The sequence below is a fragment of the Pyrus communis genome, chromosome 10, assembly GCF_041283825.1.
Source record: "Pyrus communis isolate YQ-2024b chromosome 10, ASM4128382v1, whole genome shotgun sequence".
Classification (NCBI taxonomy): domain Eukaryota; kingdom Viridiplantae; phylum Streptophyta; class Magnoliopsida; order Rosales; family Rosaceae; genus Pyrus; species Pyrus communis.
In genome coordinates, this window is record NC_142574.1 from 30,395,615 (window position 1) to 30,418,534 (window position 22,920).

A 22,920-nucleotide genomic window follows, 5' to 3' on the forward strand; every position below is an offset into this window, starting at 1 on the left:
TTTTCTATCTTTCAAAAAAAAAAAAAAAAATTTCTATTAAAAAAATAAGAAAAGTAAACAAAATGAAGAGTAATATTATTCATATCATGTTTTCGTACCACATTTTCATATCATCTTAGATGGTATTTGATGTGGACAGTCACATTATTTGAATTAATCAGATTTTTAAATTTAGTTTATTATTTAATAAACTAATAATTAAAAAAAAAATTAGTTAATTAAATGATGATTGTGGTATACGAGGAAGCTTTCTCCTTCCTTTCCTTGGGTTTTTGTAAATTTTTCAAATAATGTAGTTGTCGACATCAGATGTCATTTAAGGTGGTATAGAAATATGGTATATAAACATGGTATGAATAACATTCCTTTAAAAAGAAAGATTTTGTCACAAAAGATAGTTGAAATTGACATAATTTATTATTTTAATCTTTTACAATACAATCCTAAAAAGATGGATGAAAATTCTTAAGTTTTTTTTTCATATATACAGTCAAAGGAGTTGTTTATGTATGATGACAAGTTGTCCCTACAAATGTTGTATCCTTTAGACCCATCTTTCGTTCTTAAAAGACACTTTATGATATAAGAGAATCTCAAATATTCAAGTTGAACTTTTACTCTTTTAAGAAATTTTACTAATTAAAGTTGGACTTTAAACAGTCCCTATTATTACAGTATTATGATTTTTTTTTTTAGTTGTAATTTGTAAATAAATTCATTACTTGTCATTTTTTAACGACGAGATGTATACATTAAGGAGTGATGGGAGAATAACTAATATCAAACTTGTCATGCATAAAATTCAACTCAATACCTATAAATACAGAAAAATATTACATAACCATAAATTGACTATAATTAAACTACCTCTCCACTCTTTATTCTTTCGCAGTTAAATTTTGCCGTGTATCAAAAGTTGGACTTGAAATTTAGTTGTAACTTCTTTTCTCATTAAATGAAGATTGTATAATAATTCATTAAAAAGAATAATCAATGACTTTTCAAGTCTTGAAACCGATCATTTGATATTGCGTTGAGAAAAAGGTGGGGTTTTCTTATTCTCCTTTTTATGCTGACATTAACAGCTGAAGCACAAAAACGTGGGTTTGCATTATCCTTTTGTTCTGCCGTGTTGTTACCGGATATGCGTCCTGTGATCCCTTTATTTTTTATATGCTCGTTTGTATATGCTTTTAAAATGATTGAAAGTGTTTTTAGTAACAATATTTTTAGCACAAATCTTTAGTGAAAATGCAAGTAAATCATGCAAAACCACTTAAAGTGTTTTCTGGAAGATGAACATAACTATTGTTTCTTGCATAAAACACTTTAAGTGCTAAAAAAACTTTCAATCATTTTAAAAGCACATACAAATGAGTCATATATTATTCTCTGCCTGGTCGGTAAAGTTTTAAAGGCAGAGAATCTCTTACACCATTTTATTATAATATTAACTAATTTTATTTATTTGTCTAAAAATCATATACTTGTCGGATCAAAATTAATTTTGATACATTATTGTCGTTGTTTATGTAAAAATGCGATTATAAGGTAAAGATTTTGAGCAAAAAAAATAGAAAAAGATTTTGAAAGACCTAGGAAGAGGTTTTACGAAAAGATATGAAGTATTTGAAGATGATAAGAGACATGATGTAAAAACGAGTACAGTAATATTTTTAAATTCATACACTTGATCCCACTTAGTGAAATAGAGATTGATAATTCTCGTTGTTGTCATTTTCAAAGTAAATCAAATCTGAAAATCTTTCATAATTAAATATTACTAAAGTTTAAAATTACACGTGACAGATGTGTATGACATGACTGAACTATTGGAACTCAAATTAATGTTTTATGAAGACCAAAGTATTAAACCCCGATTCCTAAACGTATTAGCCAATAAAACTAATGGTTTTATAAGACGTGAAGTTATGATTTTGTAACATTCCAAGTTCCAACGGCTACATCACATTCTTTATTGAATTTATTTCTATACCAATGAATATCATTTCTTTAACCCCACTAAACATGTGCCATGAATTTAATAACATAGGAATTTCATAAACCCACAAGATATTATCATGGGATATACTTATGAATGATTCTGTTCTTTTAAAGGGACTCTTCTACGAGCCAGGAAGATACACAGAGAAATTTCAACAATTAGTCATCATTGTGTAATTCATCAGCAACAAGAATCAAACCAAAAGCGTGTTATGTAAAATAATTATATTCATCCCCAACTACTGAGTCACACCGTGCTAGTTGTTATAGTGACATTTTTATCTTTATGCACTAAATTCTAATTTCTTTTCGTATAAATGAAGGCTTGTTCGGAAGTGTTTTCAATATGACTGAAAACAACTTTTGGTGAAAATGTTTTTTAAATCAATATTTAGTAAAAATCTAAGTATATCCTGAAAAAACACTTTAAATCTTCATGCAAGAAGCACATATCTAGCGGAGGATTCGAGTTTGAGACACTCTAACGTTTAAAAGAAATATATCACCAGACAAACAGTAGTTGGTGACGCAAAAATGTTGGGTGTCCAACCAGAATGCAACCAGGCGGACTATGAAGCATATAGGAAAGACCCAAAGCCCACCTTCATGGACCACTAGAGCAGGTGGCATATTTTTTCATCATTAGAGTTCTGATTTCAAACATTCACCGCATTTTCATGCACATAGTTTGACTCATAACATATTTTGAGATCAAAAAATGGTACAACATAGCTACAGAAACAGATCATTTTCGCTTCATTTTTCATCGAACCTTGAAATTTTGAGCTCGACTAATGCTCCGCGACATCCCTGATCTGGTTCTTCGATTCAGCATTTCAGCTTTGGTCCGATACACCATACTTGGTGTCCCTTGTCCCATAAGATGCAATTCGTAATAGCCTTTCCATAGATTGGCCAGAAAGTCATAACATTGCATTTGATCCTGGTTACCGGTGATCTGCCAGTTGTCTCTGCGTGCAATCCAAGCAATGTGATAGAACCCTATTTCGAATCATGTCTTTGTTGTAGAGGACAGCTTAAATCCCCCCCAATGCTAACTAGACGATTAGTTGGAGCATTGGAGGTGATCTCATTCATCACCAGTAATCCATACACGAACACGAGCCATCTTTGAAGTGGTGAAACCGAAGCTTATCCCGAACAATAATTTCTCGTTTGGTAACCATAGAAATAAACTTAATTGCCTCATGGCAGTCCTCGCACATTCGAAGGTTCTTTACAATCCGAATGGACACACCATCCTTGGTTTTCAACAGCCCAAATGTGATTGCAAGCTTCTCACTATGATATCTAAGGGCATATTCCCTCTCTTCTTCTTCCACTTCATGCATCACTGACTCAGGCGCCGGTGTATACCCCGCTTCCCTGCACCGGGACATTAGTTCATCTAAATGCTGATAAACTTCACTAGTCTCGGGGTGGGACTTGTCTCCCATGCTAAACAGGTAGGTTCTGTGATTCAAGTCAATCGTGCTATAGCCAACTCGTTTTCTCAAGCTTCTTCCCATCATCATGTTTCTAATCATTTCCACCCGATCCATCCGGCCTGCCAGTGCATATATATTCGAAAGCATTACATAATGGCCAGGATTTTCAGGCTCAACCTCCAACAGATGCTCAGCAACTATTACACCAAGATCGAAATTCTTGTGCATCTTGCAAGCCCCAAGCATGGCAGTCCAAACAGCCGGGGCTGCCTCCTCAGCACCAAGCTCTTTAATCAACTGATATGCTTCATTGAGAAGCCCGGCACGCCCGAGTATATCAACTAGGCAAACATGATGCTCCACACTTGGCACTAAGCCGTAATCTTGCCTCATGCTTGCATAAGCCTCCCGGCCTTCTGGAACTAGCCCTGCATGAGCACACGCTGCCAGGACTGCCACAAAAGTGACGGTGTTAGGAACAGGACCGTGAGCTTTCATTTCACGGAAGAGCTCCACAGCTTGAGTACCATAACCATTCGTTGCATACCCAGAAATCATAGCCGTCCAAGCAATCACATTCCGTTCCTTCATCGAATCAAAAACTTCTCTTGCTTTACTCACATTCCCACACCTAGCATACATGTTAATCAGTGAAGAGCCTAGAGCCACATTCACATGAAGGCCACTGTTAATAACATCACGATGCACCGAACAGCCTAAGCCAAGAGCTCCCAATTGAGAACAAGCCGCCAATACACTCACGAAAGTCGTCGAATCAGGTTCAACACCCAATTCCCGCATTTGATCAAACACCTCAATCGCTTCTTTCGATAACCCGTTTTGCTCATAACCCGAAATCATCGAATTCCAAGCCACAACACTTCTGTCCGGCATTTTATCAAACATCTTCCAGGCGGCACCCAAATCTCCAGATTTGCAATACAAGCTAACGAGAGCGGCTTGAACAAACGAATCCGCGCCGTACCCACATACCAAAGCATGCGAATGAACGCCTCTTCCGAGTCTCAGATCAGAAAGATCGGCACACGATTTAATCACCGACGTAAAAGTGTAGCTCGACGGCGGAATGCAGAAGGCGAGCATGCTGTGGTAGAAGAAAACGGTGTATTGCGGGAAGCTGAACTTCGAAGAGGCTTTGATGAGGGAGTTGAAGAGGAAGGCGTCCGGGCTCGGAACAGAGAGGAAGAGGCGGTGCGTGTAGAAAATCGAACCGGCTTCGCAGGCCAGAGTGAGTAGCTTGGTGAGAAGGGCGCGGCTGCGGTGCGAACCGGACACGACGAGGTGGGCGTGGACTTGTTGCAGCGGTTTGATCCGCGGACCGGCTCGGAGAAGAGCTAGGTAGGCCGGAGACTTCGGGGCTGAACCGGCGACTCCGAGATCGTGCCGGAGCTGTTTGGCTTCCATGAAAAGAGAAGGGAAATTGTATGAGTTGTTCCAAACGCAGCGTTTTAAGTTTTAACACGCAGTACAAATTAATTTGCAGTTCGCGCGAGCAAACTCTCAGTGCAAAGCGCAGCGTTTTAACTTCCATGAGGGGTTTCCTTTTCCTCCTCATCACCCCGTCTCCGACAGCAGTGGCCTTTCATGACTAGGCCAGGGACTGCTCGTGTACGACTGTCGGACCAACATTACATAGTCTGTCTATGGTTCGGACAAACTGACCGTCTCACAAAAATATGAGATCCTCGGTGTTTGTGTATGCTGCTTTATACCGCTGCCATACAAAAAACTCAAGCCTTGGTTCGAGGCTTGAGGAGGTTTTGAGTGGCTATATTTCGAAAGTAAGGTAAAAATAATTAAAAGGTAGATGCGGATTAGATTAGTCAGGTAGAGCATTGTGTTTGCTGCCTTACATCCGAATTCAAAGTTTCTTTCTTATAAATTAGAGTAATTTATAACATCGTCTCATTAAAAAATATTTTCGTTGTTTCTTGGAGAGCACTTGGGAAAGAGCAAACCTTGCTACAACGTTGGACCAACTCGGTAAGTCCAGCAGTCAAAGGCTCAAAGCATGTTCATGTTGTTCTTTGTTAACTTTTTCATTGCCAAAATGAAGTGTTGCTCGCTAATATTAACAGATGTCAAGAGGTTACCCTAAATAAGTAGATGAAGCAATCAACTGAAGATAGCTAATAACTAACCTGAACTCTACTTTCATCATTCCATGAGCTAAGGCCATGTGGCCATGTAGGTTGTGTTTGTTGGTTCCAGAATCCCGACTTTCAGTGGCATATGGAGAAATTTTAGTTTTGTGTTCAATCACATACATCTTTAGGCTATCCTGATCGTTGGATCATAGTGTACAATGTTATCTTGGATATGCTTGAGATTCCTTTATCTATTGGATATATTAGCCTGAATTGATCTTTGAAGTAGACAAAATCTGCTGGTTTACTATTGAATTAGTGTAGTTTTCCTTACCTAGGTTGCTATTAACGAGAAACTTGTGACATCTGTTAATGTTAAGAAGAAACATTTGGAAGAATCAAATTATCGAACAATAACATCACCTATATCAACTCTATGTCATATTAACATTTGAGTACATGCCTTTTTTTCAAAATGTTATTTTTAACTTTTAATTATTTTCTTTTTAATATGAAATAGAACTTTGAGAAATAACCCTAAAACAATACGAATAAAAAAAAAAAAAAGACGATGAAACACCACCAAAATGGTAATATTTGTCCAAAAATTGTAGCTAATGGTTTTGTAACCAAGTTATGCAATCAAATCACGTTATTGCTAGCCCATTATGAGATTAAGTCCACTCATTCTCATTAGTATAAATAATATCTTTTGTTAAAAAAAAAAAATAGAGATATATCCCGATGATGCTGTTAATTAACATCAATATACGTCTTATTAAAAGGCAATAGGACATTGCCAACTATTAGGGAAAATGTTAATTTTCACACATCAAAATCACACTTAACCCTGGGACAAGTCACCTAACAATTAAAAATTCTAGAATCTCAAAGTTCGTCATACTCATATATATAGTATGAAAGAGAAGAAAAAAATTTCATAAGGACATTTTCGAAAAAAAATATATAAAAAGGACTTTTTCATAAATTCCAAATTAACAGCCATTCAAGTACAATATTACATTCAAATTTTTACGGTGGAAAAAGCAAAAATGCTGGGAAATATCGAAAGGAAAATTAACCCAACAGAATTTGATGGTAATTAACTAGGTTTTACCACGAAGAGAGGATTAAGAGCATTGTAAAGAGTAAATAGATTAAGCACATAGTAAAATATTGCTGCAAGGATGCCAGCAACAAGAGCCCCATTGACATGGTTGCAAAACTTGGACACTTGTCCACAAATTGGCAGCCAACCAGCGTGAGTGTTCCCTTTCTTCCCCACTTGACCTATCGCCAGGGCCGCTGACATGCTTGAAGTAAGAAGAAGAGCTGCAACCTGCAACAGTTTCAATCCCTCAGTTCCCATTAAGTTGGAAATTAGAATGACGGTTCTCGAGCTGGAAAAGAGACTTACATGAAACAAGAACACTAAAGTGGTGGTTTACGGCCCGTGCATGTCTATCACGTGTCGCCATGTGTTTTAACTTTTTTACATGACATTGCATGATTGGTTCGGAACACAATCACTTTAGCGTTTCTGTTTCATGCAAGTCGTTATCCTCAGTCTGACTTCTTCTTACACCGATTTCATGTTGGTAAACAAGTCATTATTTCAGATAAAAAAGGAAGAATTCACTTAAACTATGAAATTAAATAAAGGAATAACATGGTGTTTTTACCACATCTAGGATGATAACAATGCGCCACAGTGAACCCTTCGAAGAAAGAAGCAGGATTATAAGGTTGTATCCACTTACAATTGCCTCCACAATCACAAAGTACCTTTTTACATGTTTTAAAACAAAGAAAAAGTTATACAAAATGACAAGAAAAAGTTATATAAAAGCATTAAGAAGATGATTAATTGCGAGGAAAATGGACTATCTAGAGAGAGAGGTCGACGGTCTACCGAACTCGGATGCATATTGCGTTTAACAAACTGACCTAATTCACGTTTGCGAATTTGTTACAAACTTGGAGAAACTTGAAGAGTAAACTTACATGAAAGTCGGGGAATCGCTGAATTTGGCCTTGAAGGTCAAGTTCAAGACCCTGGTAGAGTCGTGGCTGGTGACCATAACTATGGTGGCAGAAACAGTAGCAGCCAAGGCCAGCAGCCTCAGCACAAAGGTGAAGATCCTCCTGGTCTGAGTCATGGAGAAGTTAACCTAAACGACACAGTTTTACGACGAAACGAAGAACTAAGCTAGGGAAGATCGAAATGCTGAGGGGTATATTTAGAGCAGAAGAGGGTAGATGTAGAGAGTGTATTAGGAGGACAGATAGGAGGTGGGAGGGAGGGCACTTGTCTTCTTTGTATTTCTTCACACCAACAAGGGTTTGGTTACCTGCAAATTGTACAAGAGCGTGAAGATTGCTGCAACACCAGCCAATTAAACTTTTACACAGCAACACGGGCCCCGGCCCGACTAAACCCGTTTTGGGTCCGTTCAGAGTTTGGCACGTGGTTTCTTTCTACAAGCAAAGTTTTGATGAAGAATTTGTGTGTAAATTAAGGGATCATAGCATGATCCATTTATATTATGTGATTGCATGCATGCACTCCACATGATCGATTGTTCTCATTTTGATTATGTTTCGTGATATGAATCGGCCACAAGGTCAAATAGCATTTGGCTTTTTAATAAAAATTTGTACATGGTTCTAGTAAAACGGTTGAAGAAAAATATGTACGAGCACAAGCACTTCTTACATAAATTGTATCAAAGGGGCCCATGATCAGAAGTGACGTTTACCATTAAACGTGATTAACCAAAGTCTAGCTACATCTAGTGTTGCTTTTACTTTTATTTTAATCTACACCAACTATCTAGCGGGTTATTATACGACACATACACACACCACAGGTATGATGTCTATGGTCATAGGACACAATGGAGGAGTATTGAGATATTTATGATATACCTTCAGCTTCACTGCCGAAAGCAGTGTCGGACAACTTCACTAGTCACGGCTAATGCCGGTGTGTATGTATGCTATTTTATTCAACTTCACCTTTGGGTGATGGACATGTTATTCAGCTTCATCTTCAGGTGATGGACATGTATTGCCTTCAAGCGATTATGATACCCCTAGAGTGTAAAATATGGATGAGATTTACATATTTGCTTTCGGATGGTTTTTACTACCATCTATGAGCATTGTTTTACGTATACATGTTTTACAAATGTTTTCACGGCATGCTAGAGTTTTTAGAAAACTTATTATGTAGTATTATATATATGTTTTCAAAACAAGGGGTTAGTATGTTCATAAAGAAAATGATTCTCTTATTATTAGTATTATTATAAACTTTGGTCCACTCATCTTTTCTGTTTTTGCACCCCCTCATGAGTTATAATCGTGGCACACAATCCCGGAGTTAGGGCAATTCCACGTAGGGATCTTCAAGTCTTCTCTATGTGGTACCGATTTCTTGGTTCGTACCTTTTTATAATTATCCTTTCCCATTATTCTTAATTAGTTGTATGCTCTGAACACGACCCTGCATTAGCATATCCTTTTCTAATCACATATTTTAATTCTCATGCATGTTTTAAATGGCTTCGTCACCCTCGGATGTCGGCCAACATGTGACATCCTGGTATTAAAGAGATGTCGGGATTGAGGCGTGCCAAGAGTGATGTTTACAATTGAACGTGATTGACCAATGTCTAGTTTACTAGGGTTGGTTTTACTTTTGTCCTAATCTACACGAGTCTTCAAAGCCTAAAGAATTGAAATAGTAAAAGTGAAGGAAATTTGTAAAGGAACCTATAAATTGGTTAAGTAAGAATATTTATCTTTACTTTGCTTATCCTTCTCATCATTGCTTATATCAAAAGACAAGTGAACAAAATGAGAGTATAATGAGAAGGAAATTCTATATATGCTAAAAGGCAATAAAAATACTAGTCATTCAATAGTGTTTTGACGGTTTTGCTCTCATTTTACTGTTTTTACCTCTTATTTTTTTTAACTGCTGATGTTTCGATCCCATTGTCTTATCCCTCTAATATAATATATATATTTTTTTTTACCAAATTGTAATAAAATTCATCAAAAACTAGAATTTAGATCAATAGACGAAGTAAGATTCAAGTTTGGTAATGAACGGGGGTGAAAGTTAGCTCAAAAATATATTATTACAGATAAGGCGAGTCCTAGTGACTCTTAACATATCATCAAATAAACGAATCTCAATTTATTTAGGCGGATTCTCAAAATATTAATATCCAAGATTCATAATATAGCTTCAATTAGCAAAGTTATTTGCAACCATATTTTTCTCCTAATACACATGAATCGGTTCACAACCTCCAATACGTCTCATAAATTGTCTGTAGTAATCAATATGTTACCAAGAGGGTGAAAACTTGTATTAGTCATATCAGTGACTAGATGAACCATCAAGGCCGCATCCATCTCTAAATACTAAGTTTGAAATTAGGATCACACGTCAAATATCAGAATACTTCCCTCTTAGTGTATTTTATTTCAATCGTCGAATTAGATGAATTGAGGAAGAACAATAAAAAAATTAACAAAAATATATAAAAAGTAAAAATAAATGTTTCTAGCATTTATTCCACTACGAGAGTCAACGTCGTTTTTCCATCTTACGACCGAAACCGCCTTAATCTTTATGTCGTTTTTTATCCAACCGAACCACCACTCTACCTCCTTGTCCAAAACGCATAAACCAAATAAAAGCTCACTTCACTCGACATTTCCAACTCTGCAATCCTCCCCGGAAAGTCTCCTCCGAACCCCAATGGCGAAGAAGCTCCGCTAGGGTTTCGCTAGCACTATCAAACGACCCCGTTCAATCGGACGCAGAGAACCAAACCGGACTTAGACCTAGGGTTTCGAATCCCAATCCGCCACCGTAGATCATGGAGGAGGAGCACGAGTACGACGATCAGCAGTACATGGAGGACGACGACGAAGACGAAATCACGCAGGAGGACGCGTGGGCCGTCATCTCCGCCTACTTCGAGGAGAAGGGCTTGGTGCGCCAGCAGCTCGACTCGTTCGACGAGTTCATTCAGAACACAATGCAGGAGATTGTCGACGAGTCTGCGGATATTGAGATTCGGCCTGAGTCGCAGCACAACCCGGGGCACCAGCCCGATTTCGCCGAGGTAGGGTTTCCTCCCGGGAAATTATGGGTGGGAAATTGCCTGCGTTTTCTCTAGTGAAACAAACAGGGGTTTTAGGGCTGGTTTTGCCAATGGTAGAACTTCTATTAAATGGTATTGTTGTTAACGAATTCAAGCTTCCTAATTTTTGTAGTTTTAGGGGTTATACTTGGTGCACAAAACCACAAACTTATAAGCAATTGGGAGCTAGGGTTTTATTCTCACAGAGTCACAGTTGATTTCTTCGTTATGAAACGAAAGGAGAATTTGGAGCATTCTTTGGAGCTTTAATACTGTTGTATTCAAGCAAATGGTATCGTCATTAAATAATCCGAGCTTTGTAGTTTCGATGAATTTAAGGGTAATAGTTGGTGCAAAAATCTAAAATTGGATAAGCAATTGGGAGCTAGGATATCTTTATTCCAGTCAATTATTTAGTACAAAATGGAAGTAGAATTTGGAGCATTTGTCATGGTTATGTTGTTTGGAGCTTTAACACTGTTGGGTTGGATTACAGACTGTATGCAAGATTAGCTTTGGTCAGATTTATTTGAGTAAGCCCATGATGACCGAATCTGATGGAGAAACTGCAACCTTATTTCCCAAAGCTGCAAGGCTGAGAAATCTGACGTACTCAGCACCCTTGTATGTGGATGTCTCAAAGAGGATGATAAAGAAAGGACACGATGGCGAAGAACTCACCGAGACCCAGGATTTCACCAAAGTATTCATTGGGAAGGTGTGTAATGTGATTATTTCAATAACGATGGATGAGTTTAACACTGCTAGTCAACAACTTGGTTGAATTTGTTTTGTTGCATATTATCAGGTTCCTATAATGCTTCGGTCTAGTTATTGCACACTGTACCAGAATTCAGAGAAAGATTTAACTGAGCTGGGAGAGTGTCCATACGATCAAGGTGGATATTTTATTATAAATGGGAGTGAAAAGGTTCTTATTGCTCAAGAGAAGATGAGTACCAATCATGTCTATGTGTTCAAGAAGAGGCAGCCGAACAAGTACGCCTATGTGGCTGAAGTTCGGTCTATGGCGGAGTCTCAAAACAGGCCGCCCAGTACCATGTTTGTTCGGATGCTTGCCCGGACTAGTTCTAAAGGGGTAATGAAACTGATTGTGGCAGTATTGTTTATTTTCGTCCATGTAGTGTCTGCTTTTTGTTTTCATTTTGTTTGTTTGCATTTGTATTATTGCAGGGTTCTTCGGGACAGTATATCAAAGCTACACTTCCTTATATTAAAGGGGAAATTCCTATTATTATCGTTTTCCGGGCTCTTGGGTTTGTTGCCGATAAAGACATCCTCGAGCACATATGTTATGACTTTTCTGATACTCAAATGATGGAGTTGCTCAGACCTTCTTTGGAAGAAGCATTTGTGATTCAGAATCAACAGGTGTTTCATCTATTTCATGGTTTGATGTCTACAAGTTTCTCAAATTCTTTTTAGCATGTGACTTATTATTCTATTTTCTGCTACAGGTTGCACTAGATTATATTGGAAAGAGAGGTGCAAATGTTGGTGTGAGTAGAGACAAGAGAATCAAGTATGCGAAAGAGATTCTACAAAAGGAAATGCTTCCACACGTTGGTGTTGGAGAATTTTGTGAGACAAAGAAAGCTTACTATTTTGGGTAGGTTTTTAGGATATGCATTAGCATCCAGTTGGATTTTGAATTGTTAACTAAATATGCATTTGCGCTTGTTCCAGATATATCGTTCACAGGCTTCTACTCTGTGCACTTGGTCGGAGGCCAGAGGATGACAGGGATCATTATGGTAACAAGCGGCTTGATCTTGCTGGTCCCTTACTTGGAGGCTTGTTTAGAAATGTATGTGTTTTTAGTGGAAATTAGAGGTTGTATGAATTTTTTACCATTATGTTGTTGACCATGGAACTGTTTATGTAATCGCAGCTATTCAGGAAGTTGACTAAGGATGTGAGAGCTTATGCACAGAAGGTTATTTACATGAACCCTGAATTTATTAGATTTCTATTTTATTTGGGTTTTTACTTACCTATTTAATGCATGTTGCAGTGTGTTGACAATGGAAAGGATCTTAATCTGCAATTTGCCATCAAAGCTAAAACCATCACGAGTGGCCTCAAATATTCACTTGCCACTGGAAACTGGGGACAAGCAAATGCAGCTGGTACAAGGGCTGGCGTGTCGCAGGTGTTAAATCGTTTGACATACGCATCCACCCTCTCACACTTGAGAAGACTGAATTCTCCAATAGGGCGTGAAGGTAAAACCACTTTCTGCTTTCTGGCTTCTGCTGTGTTTTGCACTGTTATGTTTCAAATGTAAGGACTTTGGATCAACCCTCTCTTCACCAATCCTCTCCCACTCAAATGACTGAATCAACCTTCCTAATGCCGGTCCAGTCAACCTGTTTGCTAGCCCAGCGCTAGGGCATCCTCGTCTTCCAGCCCCATATGCAATTAGCTTACATCCTCCTCCTTCATCACTCCATCCCCATATGCAATTAGCTTACATCCTCCTCCTTCATCACTCCATCCCTCACACCACTCCGACCTAAACTTTGTAGCGTCCTCTCACATCTCAGGGTCCCTATGGTTATAAGGTCTTTGGATTGCAGTTATAAGCCTCATCTGTGGTGTAAGGTCAAAACCTGTAGCGTCTATTTTTTCCAAATCATTTTATTGCTACTGCTGTCTGTGGTCCCCTCCTTCCCTTGAACTAAAGGTTTCTTTTATCAGGGAAATTGGCTAAACCACGTCAGCTGCATAATTCGCAATGGGGAATGATGTGCCCAGCTGAAACACCCGAAGGCCAAGTGAGTATCACATTTTAAAAGTTCTAAGTCTGCAAGTTACCTTGAGAAACCCTTTCTTTCTGTACATGGCACTTAAATCTTAGTTTGTCTGTTAAACCAGGCGTGCGGGCTTGTCAAGAATCTTGCATTGATGGTATACATAACGGTAGGATCAGCTGCATATCCAATCTTGGAATTTTTGGAAGAATGGGGTACAGAAAACTTTGAGGTTTGTTCTATTAGTTGTAATGGATTCTGATCTATGCTTTCTTTATTTCTTTAGTTTAACAAGCATCTTTATCTTGGCTGTAGGAAATTTCTCCTGCGGTTATACCCCAAGCTACAAAAATTTTTGTGAACGGCTGTTGGGTTGGAATCCATCGTGATCCTGAAATGTTGGTGAGAACATTAAGAAAGCTAAGGCGACGGGTGAGTATCTCTTTTATTTATTTCTTTAAAATTGTAAATTTGGGTAGATATGTGCCAAAAGAACAATGCTCAATCTGTAACATTCAAAACATTGGCTTTTTAATCAGAGTCTATGTTTGGTTAATTTTCCCCATTCTTTTCTTCCTCTTTTCCTTTTCACCTTGTGCTTTGGTCTTACCTGCCCAATCTTATAGCACGTGCTTATAACCATTCTGACTAGTAACTTTCCACGTTCAATTGTCACAATAAATGTTACAGATGCTGATTACTTTGTACTTGTGCAGGTTGATGTCAACACTGAAGTTGGGGTTGTGAGGGATATCCGTCTGAAAGAATTGCGGATATATACTGACTATGGCCGTTGCAGTCGTCCATTATTCATTGTGGACAAACAGAGGCTTCTCATAAAGAAGAGAGATATTCATGCATTGCAGCAGAGGGTGAGCTAGCAGAAATCTTCTATTTAATTTCTTTTGGACTTCCAATGTTTACATCAATCTACCCTTATATTCTTTCAGGAAAGCCCTGAAGATGCTGGTTGGCATGACCTTGTAGCGAAGGGATATATTGAATATATTGACACTGAAGAAGAGGAGACTACAATGATTTCCATGACAATTAATGTTAGTAGTTCTTTCTGGAAAAATTCATCTGGGTTTTATTTGGATTATAAAGAGACATGTAGAAGCTGTAGGGATTCATGATTCAATTTGGAAAAACTTGTGCGCAGGATCTTGTCCAAGCAAGACTCAATCCTGAGGAGGCATATTCGGACACTTATACACATTGTGAAATCCACCCATCACTTATTTTGGGTGTTTGTGCTTCTATTATACCATTTCCTGATCATAATCAGGTGATTTTGTTGTACAGGTGAATTTAATGAGCTTGATATGTTATTAAGTTATTATTTCATATATTTATTAGCTATTGTTGTGATCAGTCTCCACGTAATACGTATCAATCTGCTATGGGGAAGCAAGCTATGGGGATTTACGTCACCAATTATCAGTTCCGGATGGTATGATTTGGTTCCCACGTGTAACTAATTATTTTTTCTTCTATTGTATTGTTGAGCGTTACAGTTGATTAATGAGAAACTTCTTGTTGCTTCACTCAGGATACATTGGCGTATGTTTTATACTACCCTCAGAAACCGCTTGTCACCACACGAGCCATGGAGCATCTCCACTTCCGGCAGCTTCCCGCTGGCATCGTAAGTATTTAACTTTTGTTTTACTATTCCTCTCTTTTCACTTTTCTAACTAAAGTCTGATGATGAATGTTTTCTTTGTCTTCCATTCCACATCAGAATGCTATTGTTGCCATTTCTTGTTATTCCGGTTATAACCAGGAAGATTCTGTCATTATGAATCAATCCTCTGTGGACCGTGGATTCTTCCGGTCACTATTCTTCCGATCTTATAGGTCAGTTTATCTGTAACAGCTATTTTGAATACAATCATTTATTTTCCTACAATGTTGCATCAATAACTTTTTCCCATCACAGGGACGAGGAGAAAAAGATGGGGACCCTTGTCAAAGAGGATTTTGGGCGTCCTGACAGAGCAAATACTATGGTGAGAATTTCAATTTTTAGCTTATATTTCCAATGGTGCTGCTCATGTTGGACACTATGCTAAGGTTTGAGTTTACAGGGTATGCGACATGGTTCTTATGACAAATTGGATGATGATGGTCTTGCTCCTCCTGTAAGTATATGTATATTTCTATTACTACGATTTTTTGTCAGACTATACCCTGAAATAAAGATGAAATAATTAAGTTCTTTTTGATACCTTAGGGAACTAGGGTTTCAGGTGAGGATGTCATCATAGGAAAGACCACACCCATGGCTCAGGACGAGGCTCCAGGGCAAGCGAGTTCACGTTACACGCGGCGTGACCACAGCATAAGCTTGCGCCACAGTGAAACCGGCATAGTTGATCAGGTTAATTTTCATTTCAGTTCCCTCTCCCCTCTGCTTGCAGCTCTACTGCCTTCTTATCACAAGACTGGCATTTACTTTGTGTTTGTAGGTTCTACTGACGACCAATGCCGATGGGTTGCGGTTTGTCAAAGTAAGGGTGAGGTCTGTCAGAATACCACAGATTGGTGACAAATTCAGTAGCAGACATGGACAGAAAGGGACAGTGGGCATGACTTATACGCAGGAAGACATGCCATGGACTGTGGAAGGGGTCACACCCGATATAATCGTGAACCCACACGCTATTCCGTCTCGCATGACAATTGGTCAGCTGATCGAGTGTATCATGGGGAAGGTTGCAGCTCACATGGGAAAGGAAGGAGATGCTACTCCTTTTACAGATGTGACGGTGAGTTGCACTTTCTCGTGAATTGAAACGTTTCTTTAGTTGCTTCTTTTGTTTTCCCTGGAAATTCTCACGTCTTATTATTTTCTTTGTTAGGTGGACAATATCAGTAAAGCTCTTCACAGTTGTGGTTATCAAATGCGTGGATTCGAGACCATGTATAATGGTCACACGGGCAGGCGGCTCAGTGCTATGATATTCCTTGGCCCCACATATTACCAAAGACTGAAGCACATGGTCGACGACAAGATCCATTCACGTGGACGGGGCCCAGTGCAGATCCTCACAAGGCAGCCTGCTGAGGGACGGTCTCGTGATGGTGGTCTACGATTTGGAGAAATGGAACGAGATTGCATGATTGCCCATGGTGCTGCTCACTTTCTGAAAGAAAGATTGTTCGACCAGAGTGATGCATATAGGGTTCATGTCTGCGAGCGTTGTGGGTTAATAGCTATTGCAAATCTCAAGAAGAATTCGTTTGAGTGCAGGGGTTGCAAGAACAAAACTGACATTGTTCAGGTACATCAATCTCTCTCTCATACGATACATGAATTCATGCCTACAGTTATAATATTGCTCTGATCCCGTTCTTACGGTAAGAGGTTAATGCTATCTGTTGCTTGTCTTATGTTCCTGTAGGTTTACATTCCTTATGCCTGCAAGCTGCTATTCCAAGAGCTCATGTCGATGGCCATAGCGCCAAGAATGCTCACAAAGGACATAAAGCCGGCCAAAAACCAAAAGAAGAAAGGAGGCTGATATAGTTGAAGTTGATTGCGAAAACAGATACGTCCTTTGTTTTCCGAGTCTTCGTCTAAACAAGCATGGAGTTGATGATTAGAGGCTTTACCACCATAATAATAGATACACGCCGGAGTTTCAAGAGGTCGAAGGCGACTCAGAAGGTTCATTGGTTTCTGCCTCGGGCGGATTGGAAGACATTAATCAGAATCAGTAGATGTATTTTCATCGGATTCGAATGGCTTTGTGTTTGGAATCGGTTCAAACCGTATTGTTTAGGTGTCGTTTTAAGTGGAGAGTTGGAACCTCCTAATTGTAATTTTTCTGTAGTTCCATCACATGAAATCATATATATAAATACTTGAACATTTTGTGCGAGTAAATGTGTATTTTCCCAAGGTGTGCGACATGATCATTAAGCTAGGACTGGAAAAAATACCCGAAAGAACTGAACTCGATCCAAACCTAGCCCTATAATTTTTCTTGATAATCTTTTGTCAGTCCTTTTCAACGATTTTTACTCTCTATGGTCGGAATTCCTCTATCATTAAGATGTTTTAGGTGAATAAGGACGATAGGCTTGTATGTTTCCTTGAATGTGATATATATGTTTTGATACAAACGAGATTTTACTATAAATTTTCATCTAAAATTGGTAAAGGAAATAAAACTTTGAATTTGAGCGGCAAATCTTAACGTCAGCGAAACTAATGTCCCTTTCAGTCTAGTTAACGGAGTGAGGTAATGTGAGACATAACGGATGAGTTTGGGATAGATTGAAACAAAATAGACGTGTAGAAAGTAAAATAATTTATCAGAGAAAAAATAACAGTGAGAAAAATAATGTATAAATCCAGTACGATCAAAATACGGCAACAAATCTACCTCTTAATTTAAGGTCAGAATTTAAGTTAAATGTTGGCCGCCAGAACGACATCGTATCATGACACGTCGTTTTCTGCAACCCGCCGTTTGTGCCAAGCAACAGCAAGAGAGAGGCACATAGGAGAAGGATGGATAGCAAAGTGGAGGTAGACGAAGCGCCACAGCCGGAGCTCCAATCCACCGCCGCACAGCCATCACCGCCTTCGGGTGAGTCAGTCAGCCTCTTTCCGTTTTAGATTCGTATCAATTGGGTTTTTCTTCTTCTTGGAAAAGGGAAAAGGTTTTTGGATTCTTCGTTGTATTGTATATGATTATGATTAGCATTTAGCAACCGCAACTGGGTTGGGTTCACTTTTAATTTTAAAGGTTACCCAATTAGGCGCATATATGTGTAGCCAGGTTGGCTAGAGCTTATGTGCTTTCTTTATGCAACCGAGTTCGAATCCTTCCCCAATAGTTTAGATTTAAGGTAGAATATCGCTTGTATCGACCAAAAAAAGTTACCCACTTGCTTTGTCGCAAAAGTTTCTATTGTAGGAATGGAAAGTGAATAATTTGGGTTACAATGCATAAATTTCAATGGAACTGGATTCCTTCCCTCCAAATCCCCTCCCGTCCGGACGTTGACGTGATTTAATTGTGACCCTTCAAATAAGAAGGGATTGGAGGGGAGGGGGATTTGGAAGAATATTCTTTAAAGCCTTTCATTTCATTGCGGGATTAATAAATAGTGCAAGGTTTTCTCACATGGTGTGTGATTGTGATGTAGAAATAGCTCAAATGGTTTGTGGCTCATGCCGCCGCCTGCTTAAGTATCCACGAGGAGCCAGACATGTCGAATGCTCGTGCTGTCAGACAGTCAACTTTGTTTTAGAAGGTTCTTCTCTCTTCCTTCACTTACTAAGTGGCTAATAAGTTACGCTTCTATATGTGTTTTGTTCTCTCCTTTTGTTCTTAGTTTTCGATAATTTATGATGATTTTCTATATCTTGCGCTAAAACATATGGCGGCAATGCAAAAAGGGAAAGAGAGGTTGCGGTGGCATTGAAATTCCTGCAAATAAGCCATACGTGAAGCTAAAGCGCGACCTAAACTAACCTCAAAAAGCAAAATTTCGCAATAATACTCTTAACGGATATGATCGGATGATCGGATCTTTTGAGTTGATTGAGCCCTCCAGTGCCTCACTCAATGTGATTTCCACAGTCCATACGCAATGTGCAATACTTGGGTTCTACGCCAAAAATTCCGATGGACTTAAAATTGAGTCATGGACTTAAGTTGTTGAAGTTGGCTTCAAGTGCAATATGCTTATGAGAACAAAATTTGTCTTTCGCCCCGTACACTCCTCATCACTGAATTGCGAGTAATTTATAATTCTATTGCTTCTCTTGTAGATTGATAGATTTCAGTTACCAGAGCCTTCGAGCCTATTGTCTGCGTAGTAATGTGTCATTTTCTCTTCTGCAAATGTATGTTCTAGTTTCTAATGGATTCTTCTTTTATCAGCTCATCAGGTTGGACAAGTTAAATGTGGTAGTTGTGCAGTGTTGCTGATGTACCCATATGGAGCGGCGTCCGTCAGGTGTTCCTCTTGCAATTTTGTGACAGAAGTTGGAGTAAGTAAACAATTTACTTGAAAAAGTAAAATAGTTACGTATGTGTTCTAGACATATCGGAGCCATTCATTTATGTATGTTGTGATTGTAATCCATTTGTAAGAGGTAGCATTCAGAACAATATTCCGGGATAATCACTAAGTTATGTCGTTATACTTCTCGCATGTTTCCCTAAGTATAAGTTTTGGTTTTGTAGACTTCACAATAGGTATGATGCGATGAGGAAAGTTATATTTTTAATCAGTGAGCATATAGTGGCGGTTGTACTTTCATGGAGTTGTTTCGTTGGTAGTAGTCAATATAGTATCATTACAAGGGAGAATAAGAAGAAAAGCACTTTTGAGATAAGTTGTCTGTCATTTGTATAGTTATTGCAAGTAGATTAGAATGCAATTGCTTTTGTTTCATTTGTGTGAGTGGATGTGAAATGTTTCTTTGTAGGAACACAACAAGCGCCCGCCATGGTCCGTCCAACAGGGGCAATCACCAGCTCCTCCTAATCCTGCTCACTAAACTGCTCATGCGAGTGAGGCAGTCCAGAAATTGTAACCAGCATCCGAAGCTTGGCAGTACTCTGCCTTATATTGCCGTTGCATGGATTGGGGAAGAACGAAGGGCTTACACCAGAACTGGTTGATTTGATCTTCGCAGGAAAGGATCTTCTTGGTACGATCGACAATGAACAACTCTTCTCCAAATTTAATTTGCGACTGTATATGAAGTTAAACTGTTGAGCCATAATAAGCTGTTTCGGACGAAAATGTAATGAGACGGATTTGACATTATGTTAGCTAAACTATTTGAGAGAAATGATATGTTGTGTGACAACCAACAAAGATCACTGATCTCTAAAATTTTACTATGCTTAGGGTGCAAGCAATTCCCATGACGAAGAGAGAAGCATTCTCGAAAGTCATGGGAAATTATAGTACAACGGTACTAACGGACATTAACATCAATTTCGGTTCACTACCATAGCGAAACTGAGAAAACTACGCAGAACCATGTACTATATCATATTGAAAGTAATAACAAACGTAACACTTCGGGTTAACGGAGATTTAACGGCTGAATATTTGTCGCACTGGCCTTTTGAACTCTGAAGTGATCTTCAATCATCAGCCGGGATGTCCTCGTCGGAACCATTGTCCAAAAACGAACCAAGAGTCTTTCTCAGAACGCTGAAAGTTCTGTCGTCCTGTGATTGCAAACAGAAGAACAAATCTTGTTTTGAGACATGTTTGCAGAGAGAGAGAGAGAGAGAGAGAGAGAGAGAGAGAGAGAGAGGTACCTGCTTCTTCTTTTTCAGTGACTCTTCCAGTTTGGCAATTTTATCAGCGCAACCTTTCTCATGCTCAGAAATCAAACTCCTTTCTCTCTTCCCTGACATCAACCCGCCGGAACATTAGCAATATCCGATTCCTACTTCACGGTAAGGAGAGAGAGTTTTCTTTTGCTTACTCAATTGTTCATATCGTGCGCAGAGCCTTTCCTTCTCTTCTTCGTACTTCGAAATAATTCCTGTCTAACAACTTCCACGGTTAGTAATCAACAAAGACCAACAGCAGTCATTTGCATTGTTCTCTCTCCCTACGTTTTGGATATAGCTCAACAGAAGCATTTCCTTTGCCAAAACCGAACAATAATGCCCAACAACATCAAGGGTCTACACATAGATTCATGATTATATGATTGCAAGACCTATACTGCGGTTCGGGTATGATCTTTAATTTCACTTTTACAGGAAAAAGGAGATGAGAATGCTTCGCTGAATGTATGTCCATATGAGATATGACAAGATTAAGAATGAGAATTTCCGAGGTAGAGTAGGAGTGGATGTTGAAGATAAGATAAGAGAAAATCGGATAAGATGGTTTGGACATGTGAACTGAAGACCTACCAATGCTCCTGTTAAAAGATGCGATTATAAGACTGAGACTCAAGGCAAAGGGGGTAGAGAAAGACCTAGGAGGACTTGGAAAGAGACTAAGAAAAAACATTGAGTACTTGGAGCTAACGGAAAACTTGGCGCAAAACCGAGCGTAATGGCGTTCTAGAATTCATATAGCCGGCTCCAATTAGTGAGATAAGGCGTTTTGTTGTACAGGAAAACGGAGAGAGACCACAGAACTACATGTAAAGTAAACCTCCTATCCACGAACCAAAAAGTATGCAGAAACATAAGTCAGTTTCTGATAGTTAACCTAGTCGCACTACCTTTCTCTCAGTTACTGTGACCAGATTATATCGACTTGAATTTTTATACTACGAACTACGAAGACAAAACCGATGCAAGGAGTGATGCTGATTGGATCATATACTGTATGCCAAGAACTGACCTATTAGGGTTTAGGACTACCTTTCAAGGCCTACAGATGGTTTGCTTGATCCTTTCAAAACTTTTCATAAACTGCTTGGAACTTGATAGCTTCAGTCTTCAAGCAGTTCTCACACTGCATGCATAAAATCAAATTAATCAGAACAATAAATTAGGGCATTACACAATGCCTTCCAACATAACAACTACATATTCAAAAATTTCGTGCCGGATCACCCGTCGTTTTTTCCACAGCTCTTCGAAAGGGATTTAGCGAAACTTTGCCTGACAAGTAAAGAAAACAAAATGTACCCGATTAGTTCACTTGTTGCGAAGAAACCATTGATGTGAAAAAATTGAAAGAAGAAGAATCGATGAATCGGAAAATCGTACTTGGAGAGGTCGAGGTCGAGATCGAAGTGATCAGAATTCGCTATCCACGGCTCGGTCCTGCTCTTCTTGTTGCTCGCTTTGGCGGTCAACATGGTTGTCAGCGTTTGGAGCTTGAGGATTTTGGTTCGGAGGTTGATGAAGGTCGTTTGAGTCACTGGGTGAGATTCTCCCGCGCATTCAAATTTGGTGCTCTTTACACTCGCGAGTTCCGACTGATAAGTGGGCCAGGCCTTAACTCACTTTTGGGCTATAATAAGTGGGCCAAATAATAAGAAAACAAATTTTTTTGGGAATTTTAACGAAAAATTTCCGGTACTATTTACTTTAACGAAAAACCATATTTTTACACTAAAAAGTCAATCCTGGTACTATTCACTTTATCCTTTATTTTGTCCTTATCGTTAAAACTCAAAATTTTCAAATTATTTTCATTAATTTTCCTTTTTTTTTTCCCTTTGAAAATGTCTGTATAGTAGCATTTAAGCATTAAACATTTAGTGAGTTAATATTGTCCTAACTACCTATTACATGAAGCAACCTCGTAATATGAATCGATTCTACGTTTTTACTTTCGAGTCATTCTTACAGAATTTCACTTAAATCAGAATCGTTCAGTCATTTGTTAATAACCGAAAGATTTATTTAAGATCATAGTGCAAGGACGATCGAGCCATTGAAAATAAGTTCTTCCAATTCCA

General features: G+C 38.7%; 5 protein-coding genes across 6 annotated transcripts; 2 read left to right on the forward strand and 3 right to left on the reverse strand.

Annotated features, from left to right (window-relative positions):
* Positions 1–2,592: 2,592 nt before the first annotated feature.
* On the reverse strand, positions 2,593–5,287 carry LOC137730121 (Pentatricopeptide repeat (PPR) superfamily protein). The gene has a single exon (XM_068469185.2). The coding sequence runs from the start codon at positions 4,875–4,877 to the stop codon at positions 3,102–3,104; it is 1,776 nt and encodes a 591-aa protein (XP_068325286.2). The 5' UTR covers positions 4,878–5,287; the 3' UTR covers positions 2,593–3,101.
* Positions 5,288–6,525: 1,238 nt separating this feature from the next.
* On the reverse strand, positions 6,526–8,050 carry LOC137727515 (CASP-like protein 1C2). The gene is made up of 3 exons (XM_068466364.2): positions 7,565–8,050; positions 7,243–7,345; positions 6,526–6,899 (listed from the first exon to the last, which is right to left on the reverse strand). The coding sequence occupies exons 1-3, from the start codon at positions 7,717–7,719 to the stop codon at positions 6,663–6,665; spliced, it is 495 nt and encodes a 164-aa protein (XP_068322465.2). The 5' UTR covers positions 7,720–8,050; the 3' UTR covers positions 6,526–6,662.
* Positions 8,051–10,233: 2,183 nt separating this feature from the next.
* LOC137727876 (DNA-directed RNA polymerase II subunit RPB2) lies at positions 10,234–17,406 on the forward strand. Its single transcript, XM_068466712.2, has 23 exons — positions 10,234–10,707; positions 11,222–11,443; positions 11,534–11,824; positions 11,920–12,117; positions 12,204–12,355; positions 12,433–12,553; positions 12,638–12,682; positions 12,761–12,971; positions 13,447–13,523; positions 13,624–13,731; positions 13,815–13,931; positions 14,216–14,371; positions 14,450–14,554; positions 14,662–14,787; positions 14,875–14,952; positions 15,052–15,147; positions 15,244–15,359; positions 15,442–15,511; positions 15,590–15,643; positions 15,736–15,882; positions 15,971–16,270; positions 16,364–16,786; positions 16,907–17,406. Exons 1-23 carry the CDS (start codon positions 10,459–10,461, stop codon positions 17,024–17,026), a joined length of 3,582 nt encoding a protein of 1,193 aa, XP_068322813.2. The 5' UTR covers positions 10,234–10,458; the 3' UTR covers positions 17,027–17,406.
* A 533-nt stretch (positions 17,407–17,939) lies between these two features.
* LOC137727877 (protein LOL2-like) lies at positions 17,940–20,348 on the forward strand. 2 transcript variants are annotated; one of them, XM_088677205.1, is made up of 4 exons: positions 17,940–18,100; positions 18,663–18,770; positions 19,403–19,512; positions 19,954–20,348. In XM_088677205.1, the coding sequence occupies exons 1-4, from the start codon at positions 18,022–18,024 to the stop codon at positions 20,023–20,025; spliced, it is 369 nt and encodes a 122-aa protein (XP_088533331.1). In that variant the 5' UTR covers positions 17,940–18,021; the 3' UTR covers positions 20,026–20,348. The 2 variants fall into 2 exon arrangements, with proteins under 2 accessions (XP_088533331.1, XP_088533332.1); XM_088677206.1 differs by having other exon boundaries at positions 18,669–18,770.
* A 215-nt stretch (positions 20,349–20,563) lies between these two features.
* LOC137728554 (uncharacterized) lies at positions 20,564–22,364 on the reverse strand. The gene is given in 5 exon segments (XM_088677204.1): positions 20,564–20,710; positions 20,804–20,895; positions 20,974–21,033; positions 21,872–21,974; positions 22,084–22,364. Coding segments are annotated over 5 exon segments (573 nt in total). The 5' UTR covers positions 22,315–22,364; the 3' UTR covers positions 20,564–20,623.
* Positions 22,365–22,920: the final 556 nt, after the last annotated feature.